Consider the following 22,688-nt stretch of genomic DNA (forward strand, 5'->3'; position numbering starts at 1 on the left):
CAATTTCTAATGCCTTTTGGAAGCACTAACTTAAAAGATGCTAACGAAGTTGCAGCGTGCACCCATTTCTTCTTTCTTTCATTAATTTAATATTAATTATCCTGCTAAACCATTAGTAATTCCTATTCTTGGCCTACAATCATACAGTTCCACTCTAAATGAAAATTAATGACACTTACTGTGTAAATTTAATCAGGCACTCAATATTACCAATTTTCAACTCTGGTTGGCATCTTCTCAGGTACTGTATCCAGAAGAAGGCTTCAGAAATTGCTAATGGCGAAATTATAGTCATACAATTACACATAATACGCACGAACAAGGTGAAGTAAATTTCGCTTTGTACACAAGTGCACACAAGCAATATGAAAATCTTAACAATTTTATATATATTATTCTGTATTCATTAAGTATAACGCTGAGACCAAGAAGATTCATCAAATGAAACCAATCTTTAACAGAAATACTCGACATCATGTGTCACTTATATTGTACATAGGTTAATTAACACTATTTAGAAGCTCATGGAACCGTAAAATAGTATCGTTAAAGACAGCCGTTAAATTTCCACATTGAATGGAAGTTTGAATGTATAAATTAATCCTATATTACATTGATACTAGAAGCAAACTACTTCCATCTTTACATTTTATGATGACACCTGAAAGTCTGTCAAAACTGTTGTGTGCAGATGGCTATACTCTAGGATGATCAGAATATCTATACATAAACGAAGACTTGAGTAAGTGACGGACTGATCAACGCCCAGGCCAATATATATATATATTTCTCCTATATGGAAAAAAACAAAGGTGGAAAGAAAAGGGTGAGAGTTGACATATTAAAATGGCTACATCTCGAGACCCGTTAAGGTTAATGACATAAAATTTTTTATTTAGTTTTTTATGTACAATAATTAAAGACGTGTTTTAGCGTTTTTTATATTTCCCTTAGAAGGGAAAAAACAAGGCGAGAAGAAAGAAGGGTAGGGGTTTTAATTGTAATAGATGGTCATATGTCGAAATCCCTAAAGATTAGAAGCATGTTAGGGATATAAAGTTTGGTATACACACTCCTTATTCAACACAAGTGGGAATATGCTACAGTGTTTCTGGAAATTCTGTTTTTCCCGGGAGAAGGGGGCATTTTTTTTCCCCTCAATGTACAGAAACAACTTCGAAATTGTCAGTTCAATCATAAGGGAAAACGGGTTAAATATCTGAAATAAACATAGTTAGCACTTGAGACGACATAGGTTTTTATAGTCTCACTTTGGTTGAAATACGTATTCTAAGCGGAAAGGAGTTGAAAATTTTCACAAAGAATACTGCTATGAACGTATTCTTGCCGCGCGAAGAACGGAAGCAAAGGCTGAAATATGAGGTGCGAGGCCTTGGGTCGAAGAAATGCTGAGTTCTGGTTGCGAAATTTCCAAGCTAGTTGAAGGCTAGCTAGAAAATGTAAAAAGTATAAAAAACAGGAGACACCAAATTGGCATGATCTGACAATCCGTCGAAATACAGTCATTGTTATGTAGTTATTTATGCCGCTGAGGAAGCTTTTCAAAATAACTAATATTTTATTTATTTAACCTAATTCCAGTTTTAATTTTTATCTTACCTTTTAACATTTAACAGAAACGAGAATTAGGAGTATTGATTACCTCTTGACGAATATCGATTGTATTATGAAAACTAAAGTATGTTGGAATTTGGCAACCATAGGTGGATACTTTCTCCACATCTCAATCGCTTTCACCCTCAAGTCACAAACTTGCTTTTGGCCACTCGCATTCAATCTCATCACACCCTCATGGATCCTCACCACTACTCCACTTTACTCTTTCTCATTTTCACGGCCCTTACTATCTCTCAACCTCACTTACCCTCACGTATTTACTTTGAGGAGTGAGTGAGAGGTTGAGTGGGTAAGCTCATGAGGGTGCCTACCTATGCTGGCAACCATATGATTTTATCCATCAAATCTCAAACCCTTATAGTCTAGATTTAACGTTAAGAACGAAAGAAGAAGAAGAAAAAAAAAATACCCAGGAAAAGTTCGACATTATTACCTTAAAAGCCCGAACAAATCTAACGAGCAAAGAGAAGAAAGTATTGGCGTCAACTTGTCGTGGACTTTCTCCAAAATATTCAACACATTCATGGAATGCATCTTGTGCCAATTTGGCATCAGCCTTTAATTTCCGAAGCTTCTCCTCTGAATTTGACAAGAAATCCCTCAACACCACATTATGCTTATCATCTCGCTTTCGGTGTTCAAATTCCTTTTTGGTTAATTCCATTCCTTTTTCAAGTTCCTGGACATCAGTCATTATATTCTCCAAAGAAACTACAAGAAAACACAAAACAAAAAGGCATACAATACACTATATACCTGAAATAAAATAATAATAGAATTTTAAAAATATAGATTATCAGATATACTATAAGCGTTTTCGCTAAATATTATATTTTATTGCTGCATACACACAGAGTGGTGCAAAACTTGGTGCTTCGCAGTTATATCTCCTCTTTGTATGATGAAGCATTTGGCGAAAGCGCTTATAGTGATAAATTTTTCATTATTTTCTACACTCGCATTAGGAATCCTGTTCCATACATACTTACAACATTAACACAATGAAACGTAACATCCCAGTGACCAGTGAAGAAAAAAAGGGAATTATTTGCAGTGTTGAAGTTTGCTGCATTGTAATTTTTGTTTTTATTAACAGTAAAATTAATGAAAAATTAATTAAATGAATAAAAATGTAAATAAAAAATAAAACTTCTAACTTAATAACTAATAAAGATTGAAAAATTACGTTATACTATATAATTATAAGGCATTATAATTTTTAAAGTTAGTTTTGTTTAAATGACAAATCATTCTTTTACACTTTGAAAACTAATCAAATGACATAGTGCAGAGTTCAAGCAAAGCACTATTTGTAAGTGAAAAGCGAAATTTTAAACCTTATATTAGGAACTTTAAAGGTCTTCACTACAGCGAAATTAAATTACCGCTAATTTTGGATTGACCCTTAAGCAAAACCCTCATGGGTCAATCCATACGAAGTGGTCCAGAGGTGGTTGCTCGACCATCTCCGAAAATTATAAAAATTTGATTGTGATGAACCTTGTGTATGAGAAGGTCAATAACATAATTCATGTCGTCGTATGTACAAGTGTTCCTGAATTGCAGGTATCTTTGTTGTCAGTGGAGTGCCAATTTTTGCATTTGCAAGCGTTTACAAAAATTACAGTTGCTCAGGAAGTACGAATCAGACGAACACCAAGCAAAAACGAATGTTTACAGGAGAGACTGGGGTATACGGAGAATATAAACTTTTGCATCTAAATAAATATGCAGGGTTGCAAACCAACACATGAAATTACCAGAAAAACTGCAGAAAATTATACTTTTAAAGGGGCTGTATTTTGGAATGGCATAAAGTGGGGGATTCATAAATTTTGTGCTGAATTCTATTGCATCTAAAGAGTCTGCAGAAATATCCACACCTATTATACTACTGGCACCGTAGATTTATGGGGGTCTGAAAGTTGAGATTTGTGATTTTGATGCCATTTTTGGGGCGTAATATCTCAGGAGGGGAAGTGCTAAAAATTGCTGCTTATGCCACAAAGTGATTCTGTATGTGAATAAACTATTGCAAAAAAAAATCATGACTGGTATTACACGGAGAAAAAGTGAGAACATGGTAAAAATGCGAAGAAAGCACGTGCATGACGATGGTTGTAGCCCGAAAAAAATATAAATGTTTGGATATGTTTCATACTAGATCTCAAAAACTATGCATAGTGCAGCAATTAGGCCCGATTTTGTTTGTGTTCAATTGTGCAAAAGCTTGCGAGTGGTGTTTGTTCCATCTTTCTAGCTCCATGATCATTGCCATGTCTATATGGTAAGGGGGTTAGCTCCCCCTTGCACCCACGACACACATCGTCGAACTGGACCGCAGTATTAAAGCATTTAATGTATCAGCAAAGTATCATTGAAATCCAATCACAGTTAGGGAAGTTACGTTATATAGGATAGACTAATCTTTGGTTAGCTGGGGACTCCGCCCCCAGACCCCGCGTTTGCTCGGCCTACGGCCTCGAACCTCTAAAACTTACAATTCTACCAAATTTCAAGTTTTTTTGGTATTTCAAACATCTAAAAGATGAGATTTTTTTATCACAAGAAAACACCCATTTAAATAACAAGGGGATTACTTCATCCCCCCAACAGATAACTTAAAAACTAAACATATTCACTTTTGGCAATTTTCCTGTCGGTTAGTCCCGGAAGTCTACAATCATGCCAAATTTCATCATTCCAATCCTGCCGGAAGTGTCTTAAACATTTTGGGGTGTAGAAGATGCCCTATATAAATAACATTGGGAAGACTTTTCAGTTCCCCATAAAACCTCTCTACGGTTGAACTTTTTTTATTTTTGGTGATTTACTTAAGTAACGCTAACGGAAAAGTACAAGAATATAGAATTTCAAGTTTTTATTTTAATTACAAGTACCTAAAATATAAGTCCCAAAAAGGGCTCAGTTAAATAACAGAATTTCTTCATTTCCCCTTAGATCCCCTAAAAATTAAAAATATTAACTTTCGACAATTTTCCTGTTTGTTAGTACTTGAAAGCTACAATCATGCTAAGTTTCAACTATCCACGTAAACCGGAAGTACCCTTTATTTTATGTCAGTTCAAACAGTTTTATACATAGTTAGGGTAGATACAACGCAACCTTTTGAACATATTAACTTCCGTAACTGGGATTGGATTTCAATGATACTGCTGATACATTAAGTGCCTTAATACCGCGGTCCAGTTCGACGATAGGTGTCGTGGGTGCAAGGGGGGAACTAACCCCCTTACCATATAGACGTGGCAATGATCATGGAGCTAGAAAGATGGAACAAACACCACTCGCAAGCTTTTGCACAATTGAACACAAACAAAATCGAGCCTAATTGCTGCACCATGCATAATTTTTGAGATCTAGCATAAAACATAATCCAAACATGTATTATTTTCCGGGCTACAACCATTGTCACGCATGTGCTTTCTTCGCGTTTTTACCATGTTCTCACTTTTTTCTCCGTGTAATATCAGTCATGATTTTTTTTGTAATAGTTTATTCACATACAGAATCACTTTGTGGCATAAGCAGCAATTTTTTAGCACTTTGTTCCCCTAATATATTACGCCCCAAAAATGGCATCAAAATCACAAACTTCAAATTTCGGACCCCCATAAATCTATGGTGCTAGTATTATCATACGTGTGGAAATTTCTGCAGACTCTTTACATGCAATACTATTCAGCATCCCCCACTTTATGAAATTCCAAAATACAGCCCTTTTAAAAGTGTAATTTTCTGCAGTTTTTCTGGTGATTTCATGTATTGGTTTGCAACCCTGCATATTTATTTAGAAGCAAAAGTTTTTATTTTCCGTATACTCCAGTCTCTCCTGTAAACATTCGTTTTTGTTTGGTGTTCGTCTGATTCGTACGTCCTGAGCAACTGTACTTTTCGTAAAGGCCTGCAAATGCAAAAATTGGCACTCCGCCGACAACAAAGATGGTCGCCATTTAGGAACACTTGCACATACGAAAACGTGAATGATGATGTTGACCTGCTCATACACATGGTTCGTCACACTCAATTTTTATAATTTTCCGAGATGGTCGAGCAACCATTTTCACAATTTTTGGACCACTTCAGATGGATTGACCCTCATGTTCAAAAAAATTATTTCTATTATTACTATAATTTACATGACTATTTTCCTTATTCTTCTCATTTTCTATATGTACAAACTCACATAAAAGCAGACCACTAAAATTACCTGTTGCTGCTTTGTCAATATAGAGCAGCTCCGAGTCAAAGTTCATAAGATCATAGAACTTATGTTTGATAGTATCTACTATATAATGGAGTAAACATATCTTCTTGTCTGTAGATTTTGTGTCCAATAAAGTATCCAGACTTTGAAGTTTGAAACCATATGCTGGTCCTCGCTTACTGCTATTCAAGTAATTTCCAAACGCGAGAATTATTTCTAGAACTTTACGAAGTTTCTTAGAATTTCTTACAGACTTCGAAGCAGATATAATTGCATGTATTTGCTGAAAGAAGAAAAAAATGATATTACCATAATGATTAACTTGTCAAGAAGAATTGGGTTCAAAAAATTACAATACTATTTAAGCACTCAGGAATTACCTTGAAAATTGCGAACAGTTTTATCAAAGAACCAATTTCAAACCTTTACAGACGGGCGTGGCATATAAACCCACAGCCAATCGTTCAGCTGAGAAAAAGTGTGGTATAGAAAAGAATAACACCTGGATGAGTGGTTTATAAGCATCGTTTGAGTTTAATTTGCCAAATACTAATTTTATGTACTGCAATAAAATAAAAAATCAGTTTGAAAATTATATTTTATATATATATATATATATATATATATATATTTTTTTTTTTTTTTCATCTCTGAAAAAAGATCTAAAATAGCCTTTATAAAGGGTCAACAGAGTTCAAACAATTTTTCATTGAGTGATAAAGGTTATAAACATTTTCTACGAAGTGTTAAATTAGAGATATAGAGACTCAACTTAATCAGATAATGGGATAAATAACTATTGATGCTGACTGTTTCCTTCATATTTTGGATCACTAAATCTTCTGAAATATTATAGAATTAATAAAAAATATTACGGAATTTATAGAAAGCAGTATGTTCAATATATTAACTACGCGCGAATATATTAACTGACAGATATGTTGACCATGTATATCTCTTAACTAGCAGAACGCCCGTTCTTCGCACGGGGAGACTAGTTTCATTTTGGACATAAGGGGCACCAAAATTGTCACTAATCAACTTAAGGATCCCAAAAACTATGAATTCGACACTAACATCAGTCATTTTAAATTATTTTTATGCGTCAACATCCTCCTTTATAAGAGTACAAATGAGGGCTGAATTTCGATTTAAACATTATCGGAAGTGTCACTGTTCGTCTCACTTTCGAAAACTATGGATTCGACACTAATATCGGTCATTTTCGATCATTTTTATATTACTCCTCTCCCCCAAGTTGCTGGGCTAAATTTGGATTTAAACGGTACCGAAAGTGTCACTGTTCATCAACTCGAAAACTATGGATTCGGCATTAATATCAGTCATTTTCGATCATTATATATCCCCTCCCCTAAGTTGCACCGTCAAAGTGAAATGACAAAACCATCCCAGGACCGAATCTCATCTCTGTTGAAAATTTGATCGAGATCGATCTGGTGGTTCAAGAGTTAATAAGTCACGAATATAGTCACTTTCATTTTTATTTATATATATTAAAAAATAAGCACTGACTTTGTATCCAAAAATGACAAAGTAGTATATGCGTCACTATAAGGCGAAATGGAACAATAATTAAGTACAATCTGCTAGTTAACAGTATATACTTTTATACATAATAAATAAATAAATAAATAATGCTTTCAGCTAAATAAAAACTTAAGTACATCAGATTGAGAACTAACATGTTTTCACCGCCATAAAAAAATAATTATCATTGATTTTCACGAAGTCTACGTATGTGAGCCTGCCAAACCTTCAAACACGCAATTTTGTTCAGCTCTGTGAGATCCATCGACTGATAATCAGGTAATCTAAAAAATGTTGAGCATTTTGCACACGAAATGGTGTTAGTAAATAAAATCTTTAAGTTTTAGGTCCCACGGTTATGCCGGCTAGGCTAATGAAGATAGATTATGAGAAATGAATGAAATGGTGGAATGAAGAAAGGAGGAGGAAACGGAAGAACGCCGAGAAAACCCATGCACACGGTGTTTGACCACCACATAGTTCACTTGGCGCGAGCTGGGATAGAACCAAGGGTCCCATGTACAAGAGGTGAACAGTCTACTACTGAGCCACCGCGGCCCCGAAATGGGTGTTAGTGTCCACAAACTCAGCCTAAGTTTAGGCAAGAGGGGACTTGGCAGCTGATCTGCGAACTGACAGGGGCAACTGTGAATGCGTTACCTCTTTCTTATTTATTTATTTATTTATTTCACTCATATTCAGAAGGATAATGTTGCTATTCGTTATTTATTTATTTACTACACTCATATTGATAGGAGCAACGCCGACGACGTTATTGTATATTTATTTATTTTACTAATATTAACAGAAGCAACATCGAAGACGTTGCTCTTCTTTATTTATTTACTTCTTATTTCTTCACCTTCAAATATTATATATTGCATAAACCTTATCCTCCTCTCCTGCTAAGAACGGATATTTCAGCTATTTTGTAAATAGTTTTCTGGTCTCCATCGGTAGCATACTTCTGGAAATAGTCTTTTATACTTAATCAGTGAAATGAATTTCAAGAACAAGATGTGTGAGAATCTACAAGTAACACTGCAAATTTTTAAAGGTTTTCTTTGCTCTATTACTTCAAAGAAAAACTCCCTTCGAGAATAAATTGGTATAGAAAAAAAAAACATGGAAGAAGTTACTTGCGAAGGCCGAAATGACATAAAAAGAAATAAACATTTTTGGATACTTTTTTTTTTTTTAAATTACAGATATGCATCCTATACCGTTCATTAGCATGTATGTTCCTACTTTGTCGACATGTAATGACAACTTTTTTGTAGAAGTTTTTCGTTTTATTATCAACGGAACATCGTACTCTCGTATTAAAAATTGAGTTTTTCTTATTTCAGTTCTCATCAAGGAACTGAGTTCTGTAACCAGTTTCAATTATCTTGTTTTCTGGCAAGCTTTGTTACTACAATGAATGCTAATAGATGCCATCGAGTTAGAAAGAGAATGTACAGTTAATTGTATCAACTTACAGAATACACTAGGTCTACGAATCTATCAAGGTAGCTTACATAAATTTTGGTACCTTGTAAGTTACCTAGGCAATTCTGAAAAAGCGCAACAGCAAAAGCTACTTACTTTGATAGGATGCAATATTCGATATTTCTTAAAAAGTACTTTCCCAAAAGCATACAAAATTATCTAAAAGTGAATGTTTCGGCAAAAAGTTATATTAACTTCTTCAGCACTTATTCTTTTGGAAAGCTAACATTGGTTGTGAAACTAAAATCCCGTTCATTATTTTCTTTCTTAATAGCATTACTTTTCTTACTTCCAGTGGTTCTCCATAAAATTTCCCTTGTACATAAATACTCTTCTTCATTAGCATTTATACTAATTATAGCTGACTTAATTAAGAAACAGTGCTTTTCAGTCTCACTTGTTCCACCTGTTTTATTTCACTCCATCAATAACAATTGATCGGAAGGAAAGTTTTGTGCCCAAGAAGATAATTTTTTTGCCGACAGGTTTACTTTTAGATAATTTTCCGTGCCTTTCGAGTAAGTCTTTCTAATTAGTGCAACAGTAATTTTGACATACATAGATAAAACCTAATGAAATTTCAATGAATTTTATGTTTTGTTTTTTTTTTTTTTTTTTTTTTAAATGGTTGATACCACTTGAATCTCAGTAAAATAATTTACTTTCTTTTGTTAGGTTCCTCACCTATTCTATACACTTTTACTTAACACGATTTTATCAACGCCCTTTTTATAAGCATCCAGATAAAAGGTTCTGCGTGACCCCCCCCCCCCAAAAAAAAAAAAAAAAATCTTTCTCTAACTACAGAGGATTTTACAAGGTTAAATAACGTGAATTTATTGCACTCAGCATTCAAATAATAATAATGTGTACATTGTTTACTTGTAATTTATGACTTATTTTACTTACTGGTTGAACAAGATGAATATTGTCGAAGAAGTTTCCTATGTAGCTCATTATACTCAACTTTGTGGACAACCTTTCAACTTTACCCAACTGCATCAGGAACTTGTCTTCGTCAGTTAACATATTAACGTTCTTCTTCTCCGTCACATACTCCTTATACGCTTTAGTCTGTCAAAGATAATGAGATGCACATTAATGACATACAGCTACCAAACAACGAACACAGAATGTACACTGTAATGAGTTAGGAAACAGCAATAAATATAATCAAAAATAGCATAGTACTAGGGCAATGTACTAGTACTATAGTACAGCATTGTACTATAATATGTACACTCATGTCCAAAATTATTGTTGCATGTCTATAAATATGTTGTTGTAAGAATATAATTTGATAATGAATTCGCCCGGTATTTCTTACAATGTTAGTGTGTGTATAATCGGCAAAGACATGCATGTGGAAAATTTCATGCCAAAAGAGTAGTAAATAAAAACAATAAAATGAAAATAAAAACTTTCTTGTCCATTTAGCAACATTTTGTTTTACTCATTCTAATTTTCGTATTTATAATTGTTTTCCTATGAAATTTACCACAAATATACCTTTCCCGATTATACACATAGTATGAGTATCTGCAAAATCATTATCAAATTATATTCTTACAAGACAATTAAAGATATGTGACAATCATTTTGGACATGAGTGTACAATAATAGAGCATAAAGAGCATAATATTAGATCAAGGAGTAAAATAAAAAGGGAAACGTAATTTATTTAGTTACAATAAATCTAAATACCTGGTCAGGACCCATGAGTACATAAAACGAAAGCTGATATACGAGGTTTGATCAAAACTAAAAATACTTGATTGTTGTCAGGAAAAAATATAGATACAACTTATTAAAGTTTGTTGTCTTTAACATACCGATGCCAAAGCTTCTTGCAGTCGTGAAACGCATCATTAGGTATGACACGGAAATCCTTCGTCGAATCTCGTTTGATCTCATCAAATGCGACGAAACAGCGACCTTTTTTAGATGGACTTTATTTGATTAAGAGGAAAGTTTGCTGGAGCCAAACAAGTGGAGTAGAGTGACTGCGGCACAAAAGTTATTCAGTTTTTTGCCAGAAGATCGTGCACAAAGAGTGATGAAAGAGCTCGCGTGTTGTTGTGGTGCAAAAATGAACTTCGATTCGACCATAGGCCTGCTTCCGGCATACGGATTCCCGCAAACGCTTTTAATTTCTACTAAATAGAACTGTTTCACTGTTTGACCACGTGGAGCGTACTCATGGCGGATTATGTCTTGACATTCATAAAGGGCAGCTTCAAACTTGATCGGCTTATCCGCGCTCTCTTCGATCTAGGCGAAACCTTTCCCATCTACTGCGACGACGAACTTTGATTTTGGCGTCGTAATCGTAAACTCAGGTCTCAACGACGGTATAAAAAAGGCTTTTATTACTATTGGCTTTTGAAGCAATTCCCCACTGATTTTCATTCTGTTCTTTCTCTGGTCCTTGCTTAGCAAATGCGGCATGAACTTTGCTACTGTACTATGCATGTTCAGTTTTTCAGTTAAAAGTTGCTAAAGTTGATGCCTACATATTCTGCAATCTAATAGTCAAACAGAAATTTTAGTGAACCAAATCACGAATAACATTCACATGAACCCTGCCTGTTGACGTGCAAGGAGATTTTAAATTGTCGATACGTGAACAGACTGAATTACTACAACATCGTGTCGACTCATGCACTAGTCGCATAGAAACCCTGCTACAGCATTCACCATGTTCCCGTAGCAGTTTTCCCAAGTCTGTAACATAATTTCATACATACGAGTTCTTCATCCGAATCCTTATCCTGCACACACAAACCTCCAAGCAGTTCATGTACGTGTTCTTTTCGAAACCTGCAGCTTCAATGCCAGAAGATACAGGAATGCGGAATAAGGCGTTTGAACAGTGATGATTTTAGGAAGTGGCCTGAAAGGGTATTCCCTTCCGCTAGGAGCAATGGAATTCTCCTAGGGGCATATCTCCGATTGTACTCAATGTGAAAAATATCTCCAGCATTTTTGCAGTACTGCTTTAACTACATGCGTATTTAAATTCCCCACTCTCAAGGAAATCTGAAATCACTCGTTGTGAAAGTTGCCGCTAGTCAGTGCCACTAGCTTCTATGGATTATGTTTAATGATTAAGACGCTGCACACTTTGTCCGGTTTTTTGTTTATCAAACCATGTAAGCGACTGACAAAACGGCCAAAATTCGAACGTTAAGCCAGATTTTACTTTCACTCATTTTCTTTTGGGTGATATGTGCATATAGACACTTGTTCAAAACACCCGATCACCTATCTCACTTTTGAAAGTCCTCTATTCTTACTCATACACTAAACAAAACAAAACAATAAAACTGAATTTTCATTGGACAATTGAGATTTTTGTTAATGTCAAAGCATTACGTTTCCCTACGTGTAGTTGCGAGATTACGGCCTTTAGAAGAGAGATGGATAGCCAGAATTTTTGGAACAAGTCCATGCATATACAAATATAATATGTTTGTAGAGCAATAACTGCTCAATTTAAATGTGGATATACCACCACAATTATTAACCTGTAGTTAAGATTATAGCCAGTGCTAGATTTTAACACGCGTCAGTTCTGAAAACCAGGAGCCATAATAATGCGATTCAATTTGATTAAAAGTCTTGGCCGTAAATTACCTAGGCACCAGTCTCTTATTTCTATTCACCACGTCGACTTGGCACCTGGGATTTTTGAAGCCATGATTATAGCAATTTTTTGTATTAAATACTTAATTAATTTCTAAATACTTATAGTCTGATTAAATAAATTATAATATAGGAAGAGCCTGTTCAAAACAGATTTTAAATTCGTCCTTTAAATTAAATGCAGTGAGACCGTGTCATCAGAAGTCTCGGCGTCCAGCGTTATAAATCAATGACACATGACATCACGATTAATCTTATTTCACTTAACATTTGCTTTCCATGTTCTTTTTCTCTTGTTATTGAGAGGAATTTCTTTTTGATTCTTACAGACATTCAATGCGTCAATGACTTTTATTCAAATGTGTATTAATGTCTTATTTTTGCTCGTTTTTATAAAGAATATTTCGAGAGTTATTTGGGAGGAAAAGAAAACGAGGACACCTCGCAAGAGACAATTAAACCATAGGATTACACATAATTCTGGTAGTTTAATCAGGAAAAGTCACATCTGTCAAAGTAGAAAGCAAAGAGAGATGGAAGCTTTATACACGGCGAGGGAGGTGGTTGCTGTGTGGTGGGAGTCATAATAATAAATTAGAAAGAAAGAAAGAAAATAAGTTTTAACGTCCCACAATCATGCCTTTTAGGCTGAATGATACGGATGATTAATGAAAATGAATAATTATGAAAGACGTGATGGATTGAGAATGCAGGAGAAAATTGAAGAACCCAACAAAACCAATGGATACGATTATGTCCACCACAAAACCGTAAGGAATAACAGCTCACAGAATTACAATACTTTACCTCTTGATCGGTAGGTACCATCCTTTGCAGGATTTCTACATTCTCCAGAGAAAGAGTTTTGAGATCTAGTGCGTTAACAGCAGCAATAACTTTATCTACAGGCATCTCCATTTTTCTCCTAGAAATAGCTGAAATAAAAATATTTTAAAAATATCAATAGAGTTGTTAAAAGAAGGATATAATTATTAGCACAATATAACTTTTGAATTATTTATGTAACTATAAAAAGTTCTCTTTACCGTATCGGCGGCTGCCAATGAAATCTAGTCATAATGGCCAAGACAACAGATGGAAATGTTTTTTCAAATATTATATTAGTATTGCTTAAACTTTTTTTTTCCTTTTTACATATCATTATAACAATTGGTGAAATTTCTTTCCTATTCTTTCATTCCTAGGCTGTTTCAATCTCAAACTACTATAATTTAGGATGTCAAATATTTTCGAGTTCTGAATATCTAAAGTATTCTTACGGACAAGTTTTCAATTCTTCACTTTGGTTTGAGGATTGATATTTTCAATCAATCAATCAATCAATCAATCAATCAATCAATCAATCAATCAATCAATCAATCAATCAATCAATCAATCAATCAATCAATCAATCAATCAATCAATCAATCAATCAATCAATCAATCAATCAATCAATCAATCAATCAATCAATCAATCAATCAATCAATCAATCAATCAATCAATCAATCAATCAATCAATCAATCAATCAATCAATCAATCAATCATAATAATAATAATAATAATAATAATAATAATAATAGGTAGTCTAAAAGTATTGAGTCTTTTACGCACGAGATAACATCAGTGTCTCAAATCTCAGAGTATATGAGTTGCAGTGGGTTAGGCCTAACGTCATTTGGCAGATGACAGTTGAAGCTAGTACATGTGCAAATTATGTTTGAATCCTTATAATCAGATCTGAGGTACTGCGCCGTAAAAATGAATGAACTTTCGAAAATATGTGCTACATTTTACCATTTTATTTCCATAAAGGGGCAAATGCGAAGAAATTTGTGCTACTTGCGAGCAAGATACGATATCAATAGTAAACATGGCTTAGTCGCTTTCGCCTTGGAAATGATGTCAAAGCAGTGGCCGACCCATCACAGCAAAACTCGATGATATTCTGGCGAAAGTCGAGCAAGATCGCCACGAAAATAGTCACAACAACGCCAATGATCTAAACAGTGCTAAACCATTTGGAGAGAGTTGGCAACCAAAAACTTGATATTTGGGTGCCAAATGATTTGACTTACAAATATTTAAACGATCGAATTTCTATCTGCGAATCTCTTTTGAAACATAACAAACTCGAGCCATTTCTAAAGACGTATACCACTACTGATGAAAAGTGGATAACCTATGACAATGTGCGGGAAAAAAATCGTGGTCGAAGCGAGGAGAAACTTTAGTCTGTGACAAAGCCCACATGGCTGTGCGTTTGGTGGGATTGCAAAGGCATCGTCTATCACGAGCTGCTACTGCTGCCGCCGGGACGACACACTCGAACCTGTACTGTCGACAATTAGAGTGTGCACCTACTAATTCAAATGCAAGGGCCAGAACTGGTCAACAGAAAGGTGTCGTATACCACGCTAATAATGTCAGACCGCTACATTTTTAATGATCCATCAGAAATTGAGAGGTGTTTAGTTAGTTTTAAAATAGGCCTGTGAAAACCACGTGTCACTTTTTTCCCCTTCAAAAACCTCAAAGTTCTAAAGCAACGGGACTATGATGTCGCTGAAAAAATGCCCGTAGGTCATCGAACAAAATGGTGCACATGTAGTTTTATAGTGTTATTTTCAAGTCATAATAAACGCATTCTCAATTTTGACCGACAAAGCCTCAATAACTTTTAGACAACCATAATCACAGAAGAATAACAGCTTGATTCAGCAAATAATGGAATATTTATTAAAGGACTGCGGTAAACTATGTTGTATGTTAGGGGAAAGTAACCACACTCCAGTAATTTATGACTGATTGGTTTATCTTCTCTTTTCAGCATCGAGACTATACGAAACGTGGATCTACTATTTAAGGTGGAACATGGGCCACCGTTATGAATTTAAATTTCAAGGCTCTCCCACAGGAATCGAAACCGGAACCCTTTGCACCAGGATCAAAAATATTTGTGACTTACTAGTTTGTAATACAGTAATTTACTACATACGACGTCTGTCCAGACAGGAGCCAAATTTTCTAAATATAATGGTACTTACCATTTGGTAACTATTTAGATTTATCTTCTTCAAAATAATTCCCTCCACCGTTAATATATTGTTCTCAACTCATGTTCAACTACTGTAACGGACCTTCTGGAATAGCCGGAGGTCTTGAAGTATAGTTTTTGTTATCTTTTCTATGCAGTGGAAAATGCGATCTCCCAGGATGGATTTCAATTTGGAGAATAAAAAGAAGTCTCCAGATGCCAAATCAGGTGAGTAGAGTGATTGGGGGTACAGCAGTCGTACTATTCTTCATCAAAGCTCCCTACTGAGCGCGGAATGGCTAGAAGTACTGTCACTGTGCAACATGTATGTTCAATTTTTCCAAGCTTCCGATGTCATCTTTCTTACAGTTTCCCTTCAAACGCCTTATCTCTTCTACATAATTCCCTTTGTTAATTGACCATGTCGAACGTATTTTTCACCACAAAATCAAAGAAATCAATAAATACCACTTTAACACTTGAGTGACGTGTTATCCTGGATCTTGGCGAAACTTTTCTGACACAATGGGATGACTTGATTGTTTCAACGTCATAGCCATAGGTCAAAGTCTCATTACCAGTTATGATGTTTTTCAGGAAGCTATTGTCCTCGTTTGCACGAGTCAGAAGATCTTCTCCGATTTCCAGACGTATCTGCATTTGTTCATTTGTTAGCAGCCGTGGAACGAATCTTACAACACGATGCATGTTAAGTTTTTCAACCATGATCACATGACACGATTTGTATTCATTTCTAGTTTTTCAGCTATTTAGCGCACTTTGTCAATATGAAACTCATCAATGAAGTTGACGGCGTCCAGGTTTTGTCTTGTCTTTAACGGATCTTCATTTCGCTTTGAAACGTCGAAACTATTTATAACACTGGGTTCGGCTCATTCATTCTTCCCCGTACACTTACTGCAATATTTTCCAAGTTAGTGTAAATGTCTTGCGCAATTTGAAATAAAACTTGATACACACATGCTGCTCTCCCAAAATCATTTTCGTAATGCTACACAACCACCACACATAGCGAACCATTTCACTCCAACGCTCGCAGTTTCACAATGGCACATGGCAAAATTATGTAATTACGATTAAAATGATTGAGAAGAATACCACTACGCGCCGCTGACAAGCAGAGAAAGTCGAGGAAAGTTTCGTTCTGCACAGACATCGTAGGTTATATTTAATCGATTTTTTTCTTACCTCAGCAAAGGGAAATTAGGAGATCATTAGGTTACATGTAGGAGAGTTTTGACAATTGGTGTTGAAGTGTACTTCGTATAAGTTTGGATGCAATAGTTCACATGGAAGAGAAGAGTAATAAAGTATTTCTCGTAAGGAATAAACGTAATTCAACTACTTCAGTCTTTTTAAGCTACTGATATTCCACCATTCTTCCTTACTTTCTTCCGCTAGCCTTCTTGATTATTGATTTGTGTTGGGGATATATTTAATTATTTGCGTTAAGTTTTGCGTCCAATATTTCTGCCCTTCAGGTTAAAGACAATGAGGCACAAATGAATAATAGAATTAAAGCTAAAGACAACAATACGTTAACCCTTATGCCTTGAGGGGAATTCCAACCTGAGTCTTGTCAGTTTTACACTTCTCAACTATTCCGGTCGGCTGTCGGATTAATAGAAGAAGAGAGAGATCACAGCGTGGCAGAAAATGTTTATGGTCGGTCATCATGATAAAATACTGTTGAAAATCGTTGGAAGAAACAGATGCTGATACCCAAGTAATATAAAAAGATACATAGGTGTCTATTTAATGATAATATGTTGTGGAAGTTTTATAGGTGACGTATGTGAGAATTTTAAAAGCATTTTTATATTGACTGATATGAAATGTTAATGTAAATCATCTATTATTAATAAAATTATTTTGAATAACTTCAACAGTTGTCAAATAAACTTTAAAAAAAAAAGAAGAAATGGAAAACTTATTAAGAAAGAGGAATATTCTAAAACTCTATGGAGCAAATTTAAAAATTCCAAAACAAGACCATGAAGATGTACTCAACAATATAACATTAATTCATACTAATTGTAACTTGAAACCAAATTATCAACGTTCAATATATGAAAATTATTACTTTAATAATTATATACTAGCAATGTAAAAAGGAAAAGAAAGCATTATTCACAAATGATGGTCAGAGACATTATTTTATAATATATTTTGTGTTTGAATGTGAAAATACTAATTGGATATATGTAACCTATGAAATAAGATAATTTATGAACATTAACATACTACGATATCTCAATAACTAAGTAACTTGGATGTATTTCCGTATCTTTATAAAACTGTGGTGTTAACTTAGTACTTAAATGATGACATTTCTAGAAGTAATATCCAAAATGTTACTTTTTTGAACTATGAATCCAATAGTATAATACTATAATTGATAGGAATAACTTTGTTTACTTTTTTTTTTTGTGTGTGTGTGTGTATGTGTGTAATGCAAATTAAACCTGGTTATCTTCGTTGTGCAAATAGAGTTTGAATTCAAATTTTATTGAAAATATGGGGTAAATGAAAAAATAATCATATATGGAGTGTGGTAAAAGTAAACATCACATACAAACCACACTACTGCTTTCCTTCTTTGAAGTAACCTTCTTGGAAACATTTTATTTATTTATTTATTTAAATAACCTAACAGTATGCAGGACAAAAATAAACTACTAATATTATCCACGGTACACAAAAAATGATTAGAATCATCAGTGTTAAACGTGTTAAATCCTGTATACATGAATTCTTACCAATATTTCTCAGTCTTGTATGTTCTAGTAATGATATGGTCTCTGGTCTCTTGAACCGTTTGCTGGGGAAGGTGGTCAAGCCATCCATGTCATCGCCATTTGTAAATGCAGTGCCAACGCCTATTTTAAACTTCTCTTCGAAATCATTGAAATCTATGACGTTATGTAATCTGTCATCGTCAAGTTCGTTAAAAATTGTGCCTCTAACCTGTAATATAGAATGAAATTTTTCTATAGAATAAAAAAGAAACAAGTAAATAATTTAATGGTTACTGTGTAGGTATATGTTGTATTCACTTGTATTGTACTTGATGATGTAACTAAAATTACTGTACCTGTATTTATTCAAATGAAGTTATTTCAGGAGTTGCACCTGCTCTCTCTGTCGGTCTCTCGATACCGATGAACACCGAATTCCAAGAACTCGCATATCAAACTGTCAATATCTAACACTGCATTACAATATTCTGTGAAGATTTTCTTGACAATTGATTTACTACTTTTTTTAAGGTTGACCTTTGATATTTTTTGGTGTTTGAGTATAGGGCCTTATTTAGTAGGCGTTAGATCTGGATAATTAGTTGAGTTCCTGGACTTATGTGTTCGTCGTATCTCGAGTAACTGACGAACAGAGGATGAGCTCTTGAAATTACTTTGCTTAGATAATCACACACGGAAAATAAGGTTAGTTACATCATTACGTTAAGAATGATGTGCAAGGCATGTGCTGTATTAAATATCTTTATATCTATTAAAGTAACTGAGATAATTTTAATAATACTGCTGAAACGGCCACATCAATTCAACACATACATGTGTTATTCTATAAAATCAGTTAATGTAAACTCTTGCCTTAATCAATCTTACAATATCAATGCTCTATGAACTTCTCCTTTACAACTTCTGACAATAACATTGCACTTTTCTGGATTTATTTCATTCTTCACTATAAACATATCTTATTATCTAAACATCTCATATCTCTTGACCTAAGTACATCCACTTCTCTAACTTTACTCAGTTTAAAACCTCACACATTTTCCTGGCATAAACTCAGAATTAACAACAACTAAATTAATATCACTCAAACCCAATAAACAACAACATATCTCCTTAACTACATAGCAACTATTCTCCCTTCCTTTTCTTTCTTTTTTCGGTACAGCTCTAATCCAAAAATACTTTCCGCCCTAAAGTATTACTCAAGCCTAGACTCATTCCATACTCTAAGCCTCATTACATCTCATACCCCTAACAACATGAACAGGACTTGGAAGCTAGATTGTATTAAAGGAATTTCGTGTATCTTTCACAGGGTAGGAAAAGAGATCAGCTTTTCAAAGTTAAAGGAAGGGAAATTAGGATGTGCAGAAGTTAAGCAATGTTAATATACGCTGCTATGTCTTCTAGTTTTTCAACTAGATTTCAGCCACAATTATTTTTACCAGTTGAGAGAGAGTAATTCGGATATTCGAAAAACGAGACTTGAGGTAAGTATCAAATTATCATGTTCCGTGCATAGTACGAACTATGATACATCAATTGCCTGATACAAATCATCAATATACTTCACAAGTGATGTTAATGACATTTCGAACATATCAATGATAGAATTAACACAATAACACACTTTACAATATCTAGTTAACATCTTATGATTATGTTCTACAGACTAAAAGGAACGGACGATAAATAAGAAAGTTAATGATGATACAGGACTGATCTCTCTCTCTCTCTCTCTCTCTCTCTCTCTCTCTCTCTCTCTCTCTCTCTCTCTGGTTAACAACAACAAAAAAAAAAAAGTCCTGTACTATATCAAGATGTAATAAATCATATATTCTCCAAGCAAGCACTTATTCAATATATCAGTTCTTGACATGATGCAGTGAAAAGAAACTTCTTTTTCTTTTGTTTTATGCTATTCTAATACGGATACAATTTTCTAGTTAACAATCTATGCTATATACTAGAACCTATCTTCTGAAAGAAAAGTAGTATTACAATAAACATCCTTTGTGATAAATTCTTAATTAGTCTTAACTCAAAATGTCATTAACATAACTTAATCTTAGTATAAACCCAAAACTTAAAGCCTATTTTAAGTAGCTCTGATGTGGGTCTAGAATTACATAATATTCCTGTTATTATAAGGATTTATTATTATTATGACAGCAATGTTGCAAAAATCATTCATCAGTTTCTGACAAAGTATGGGATCAAATTACCGATACCAAACCATACAAGTGTCAGCAAAATTTAAATCCTGCACTTGAAAACTATAGATACAAACTATACTGAGATCGATAATTCAGAACGAATGTAACGGTACTTGCAAACAAACCCAACATTACTAGAATTATCAATAAAATGAAGTCAAAACTAACTTTCCTAGGCGTAGCAATGCCACTTACAACATATCTACTGTTCATAAAAGCACTATGACATAACTGGAACAGATGAACGCAAAACATGTTTTAACAAACCTTACTTCTGGACACATCATACGATCAGGAAGTTTAACAGCGTTTGCACACGTCCCCGGCACCGACAATGCCGGAACCGGAACCGGGGCTGCTTTGCACACGCGGCCAGAAAAACCGGTGCCAGCTCCGAAAATGTCGGTGCTGGCGCTGCTTTGCACACACATCCCAGTAATGCCGGTGCCGAGAAGTACTTTGATTTTGAACGTGAAGGAGAGAACACGAGTCCAGCAATAAACAAACGATATCTCCTTGCCTTGCTGTACTTACGGCGAAGAAAGAGGAAACAAGGCAGCACTAGAAAAGATTTGGATCCATCCATTGTTGACAGTGCGTCATGTGGAAGGTTCGTTTTATACATTATATGAAAAGCTGCGGAAATATGATTCGAATTTTTAAAATTAATTTCGCATGCCTAAACAAACGTTCGATTTCTTAGTACAACGAATTAGTAATCATATTCAGCGCCAAGACACAGAAATGAGATCCTGCATTCCTGCAACCTTTGTTATTCTTGGGAATGCCTACTTCTTCAATTATGATGAAGATTTAACCCCTTGTTTTATTATTATTATTATTATTATTATGAAGGTTATTCATACCCTACATACTGGATTGCATAATTAACAGGATAAACACTGGGCAACTATCCTAGATTCATTATTTCTTCATATCTCCATTTTGTTCATTTCAGCCATGTTGATTTTTTATAATGGTTTCATATATGCTAAGACATATTCTCTATCAAAACGAATCAACGATCCCTTTAATTAAATCGTTTAAGTAAGTTTCGGCTGTAGAAGATAAATTAATATACATACGCATATCTGTGAAACTCACTTTCCGCTTTGCCGTAGTTGGGTAATTCAAACAAGATCCGAATTTCCCTTGCTGAGAATTTATGTACATAGCAAGCCGCTATATTTGTGGTACTTCACAGCCATTTTGATTATTTCATTCTTCATTATATATTGAAGTGATGTGGAAAAAAAAATAACAGAAAAAACTGAAGTAAACAAAAAGTCCAAATACAGGAAAAAACAAGAATACACAACACCTTGCCACTCACTCACTGTAGCTAGATTGAAGAAACCTATCAGCAAGCCGGTTCCGGCATTACCGGCTGCGTGTGCATCCACGCATAAGAAAGCACTGCCGCCGACAAAACTGGAGCCGACACCGACAATATCGGTGGCAAGGCCGACTGCATTTGCCGGTCCCGGGAGTTCCACCGGCTTTCTTGCCAGGTCGGAAAGCGTGTGCAAGCTACCATTTGATTATATTGCCGCCGATTCCATCACCGGCATTGCCGGGGACGTGTGCAAACGCTCTAACTCAATAATTTGTATTGCTAGAGACGGCCACTCGATTATAATGCTACAACTAGTTTTAACCGTGATATAATAATAATAATAATAATAATAATAATAATAATAATAATAATAATAATAATAATAATAATAAAACACATTTGGTTTCACTTACTTGATTGGGTTTTAGAGCGATCCAATTCAATGTAGGCAATTTGTACTTGGTCTGCACCTTCCTCTTGATGGTCATCGCTCCGTCAGGTGCTTGCATCATACCTGGGGGAGGAGGTGCAACAGGAGGCATCTTTACCACGCCAGGGGGCGGTGGAGGACAGGGCGGGGGTGGAGGCGGAGGTGCAGCAGCTGCAGCAGGTTCCAATGGAGGGGGACATGGTATGTTCGAACCCGTCCCTGTGCCAGTGCCACCACCACTGCTACCTAGAATTACAAGAAAATGAAATAGAAAAACGTAATGACAATGAGTTTATAGCTTTCCTTCATGCTCCCCATCATTTCTCTCGATTTAGCACA

The 22,688-nt window shown here is 34.9% G+C and overlaps 1 protein-coding gene across 4 annotated transcripts in view; it reads right to left on the minus strand.

Annotated features, from left to right (window-relative positions):
* Nucleotides 1-22,688, minus strand: part of Frl (formin-like protein) — a 318,309-nt gene that overhangs the window by 20,193 nt on the left and 275,428 nt on the right. For all 4 annotated transcript variants that reach the window (XR_014128428.1, XM_081739698.1, XM_081739699.1 and 1 more), the window contains exons 12-17: nucleotides 22,333-22,595; nucleotides 18,368-18,575; nucleotides 13,358-13,485; nucleotides 9,815-9,979; nucleotides 5,870-6,149; nucleotides 2,072-2,349 (exon numbers count right to left, since the gene is read on the minus strand). Coding sequence is in view for 3 of the 4 variants with exons in the window: in XM_081739698.1 (XP_081595824.1) it covers nucleotides 2,072-2,349; nucleotides 5,870-6,149; nucleotides 9,815-9,979; nucleotides 13,358-13,485; nucleotides 18,368-18,575; nucleotides 22,333-22,595 (1,322 nt within the window). In the remaining variant the exon portion in view is untranslated. The remainder of the gene's footprint in view (nucleotides 1-2,071; nucleotides 2,350-5,869; nucleotides 6,150-9,814; nucleotides 9,980-13,357; nucleotides 13,486-18,367; nucleotides 18,576-22,332; nucleotides 22,596-22,688) is intronic.

The sequence above is a fragment of the Thermobia domestica genome, chromosome 15 (assembly GCF_964235325.1).
Source record: "Thermobia domestica chromosome 15, izTheDome1.hap1.1, whole genome shotgun sequence".
In the NCBI taxonomy this organism is placed as follows: domain Eukaryota; kingdom Metazoa; phylum Arthropoda; class Insecta; order Zygentoma; family Lepismatidae; genus Thermobia; species Thermobia domestica.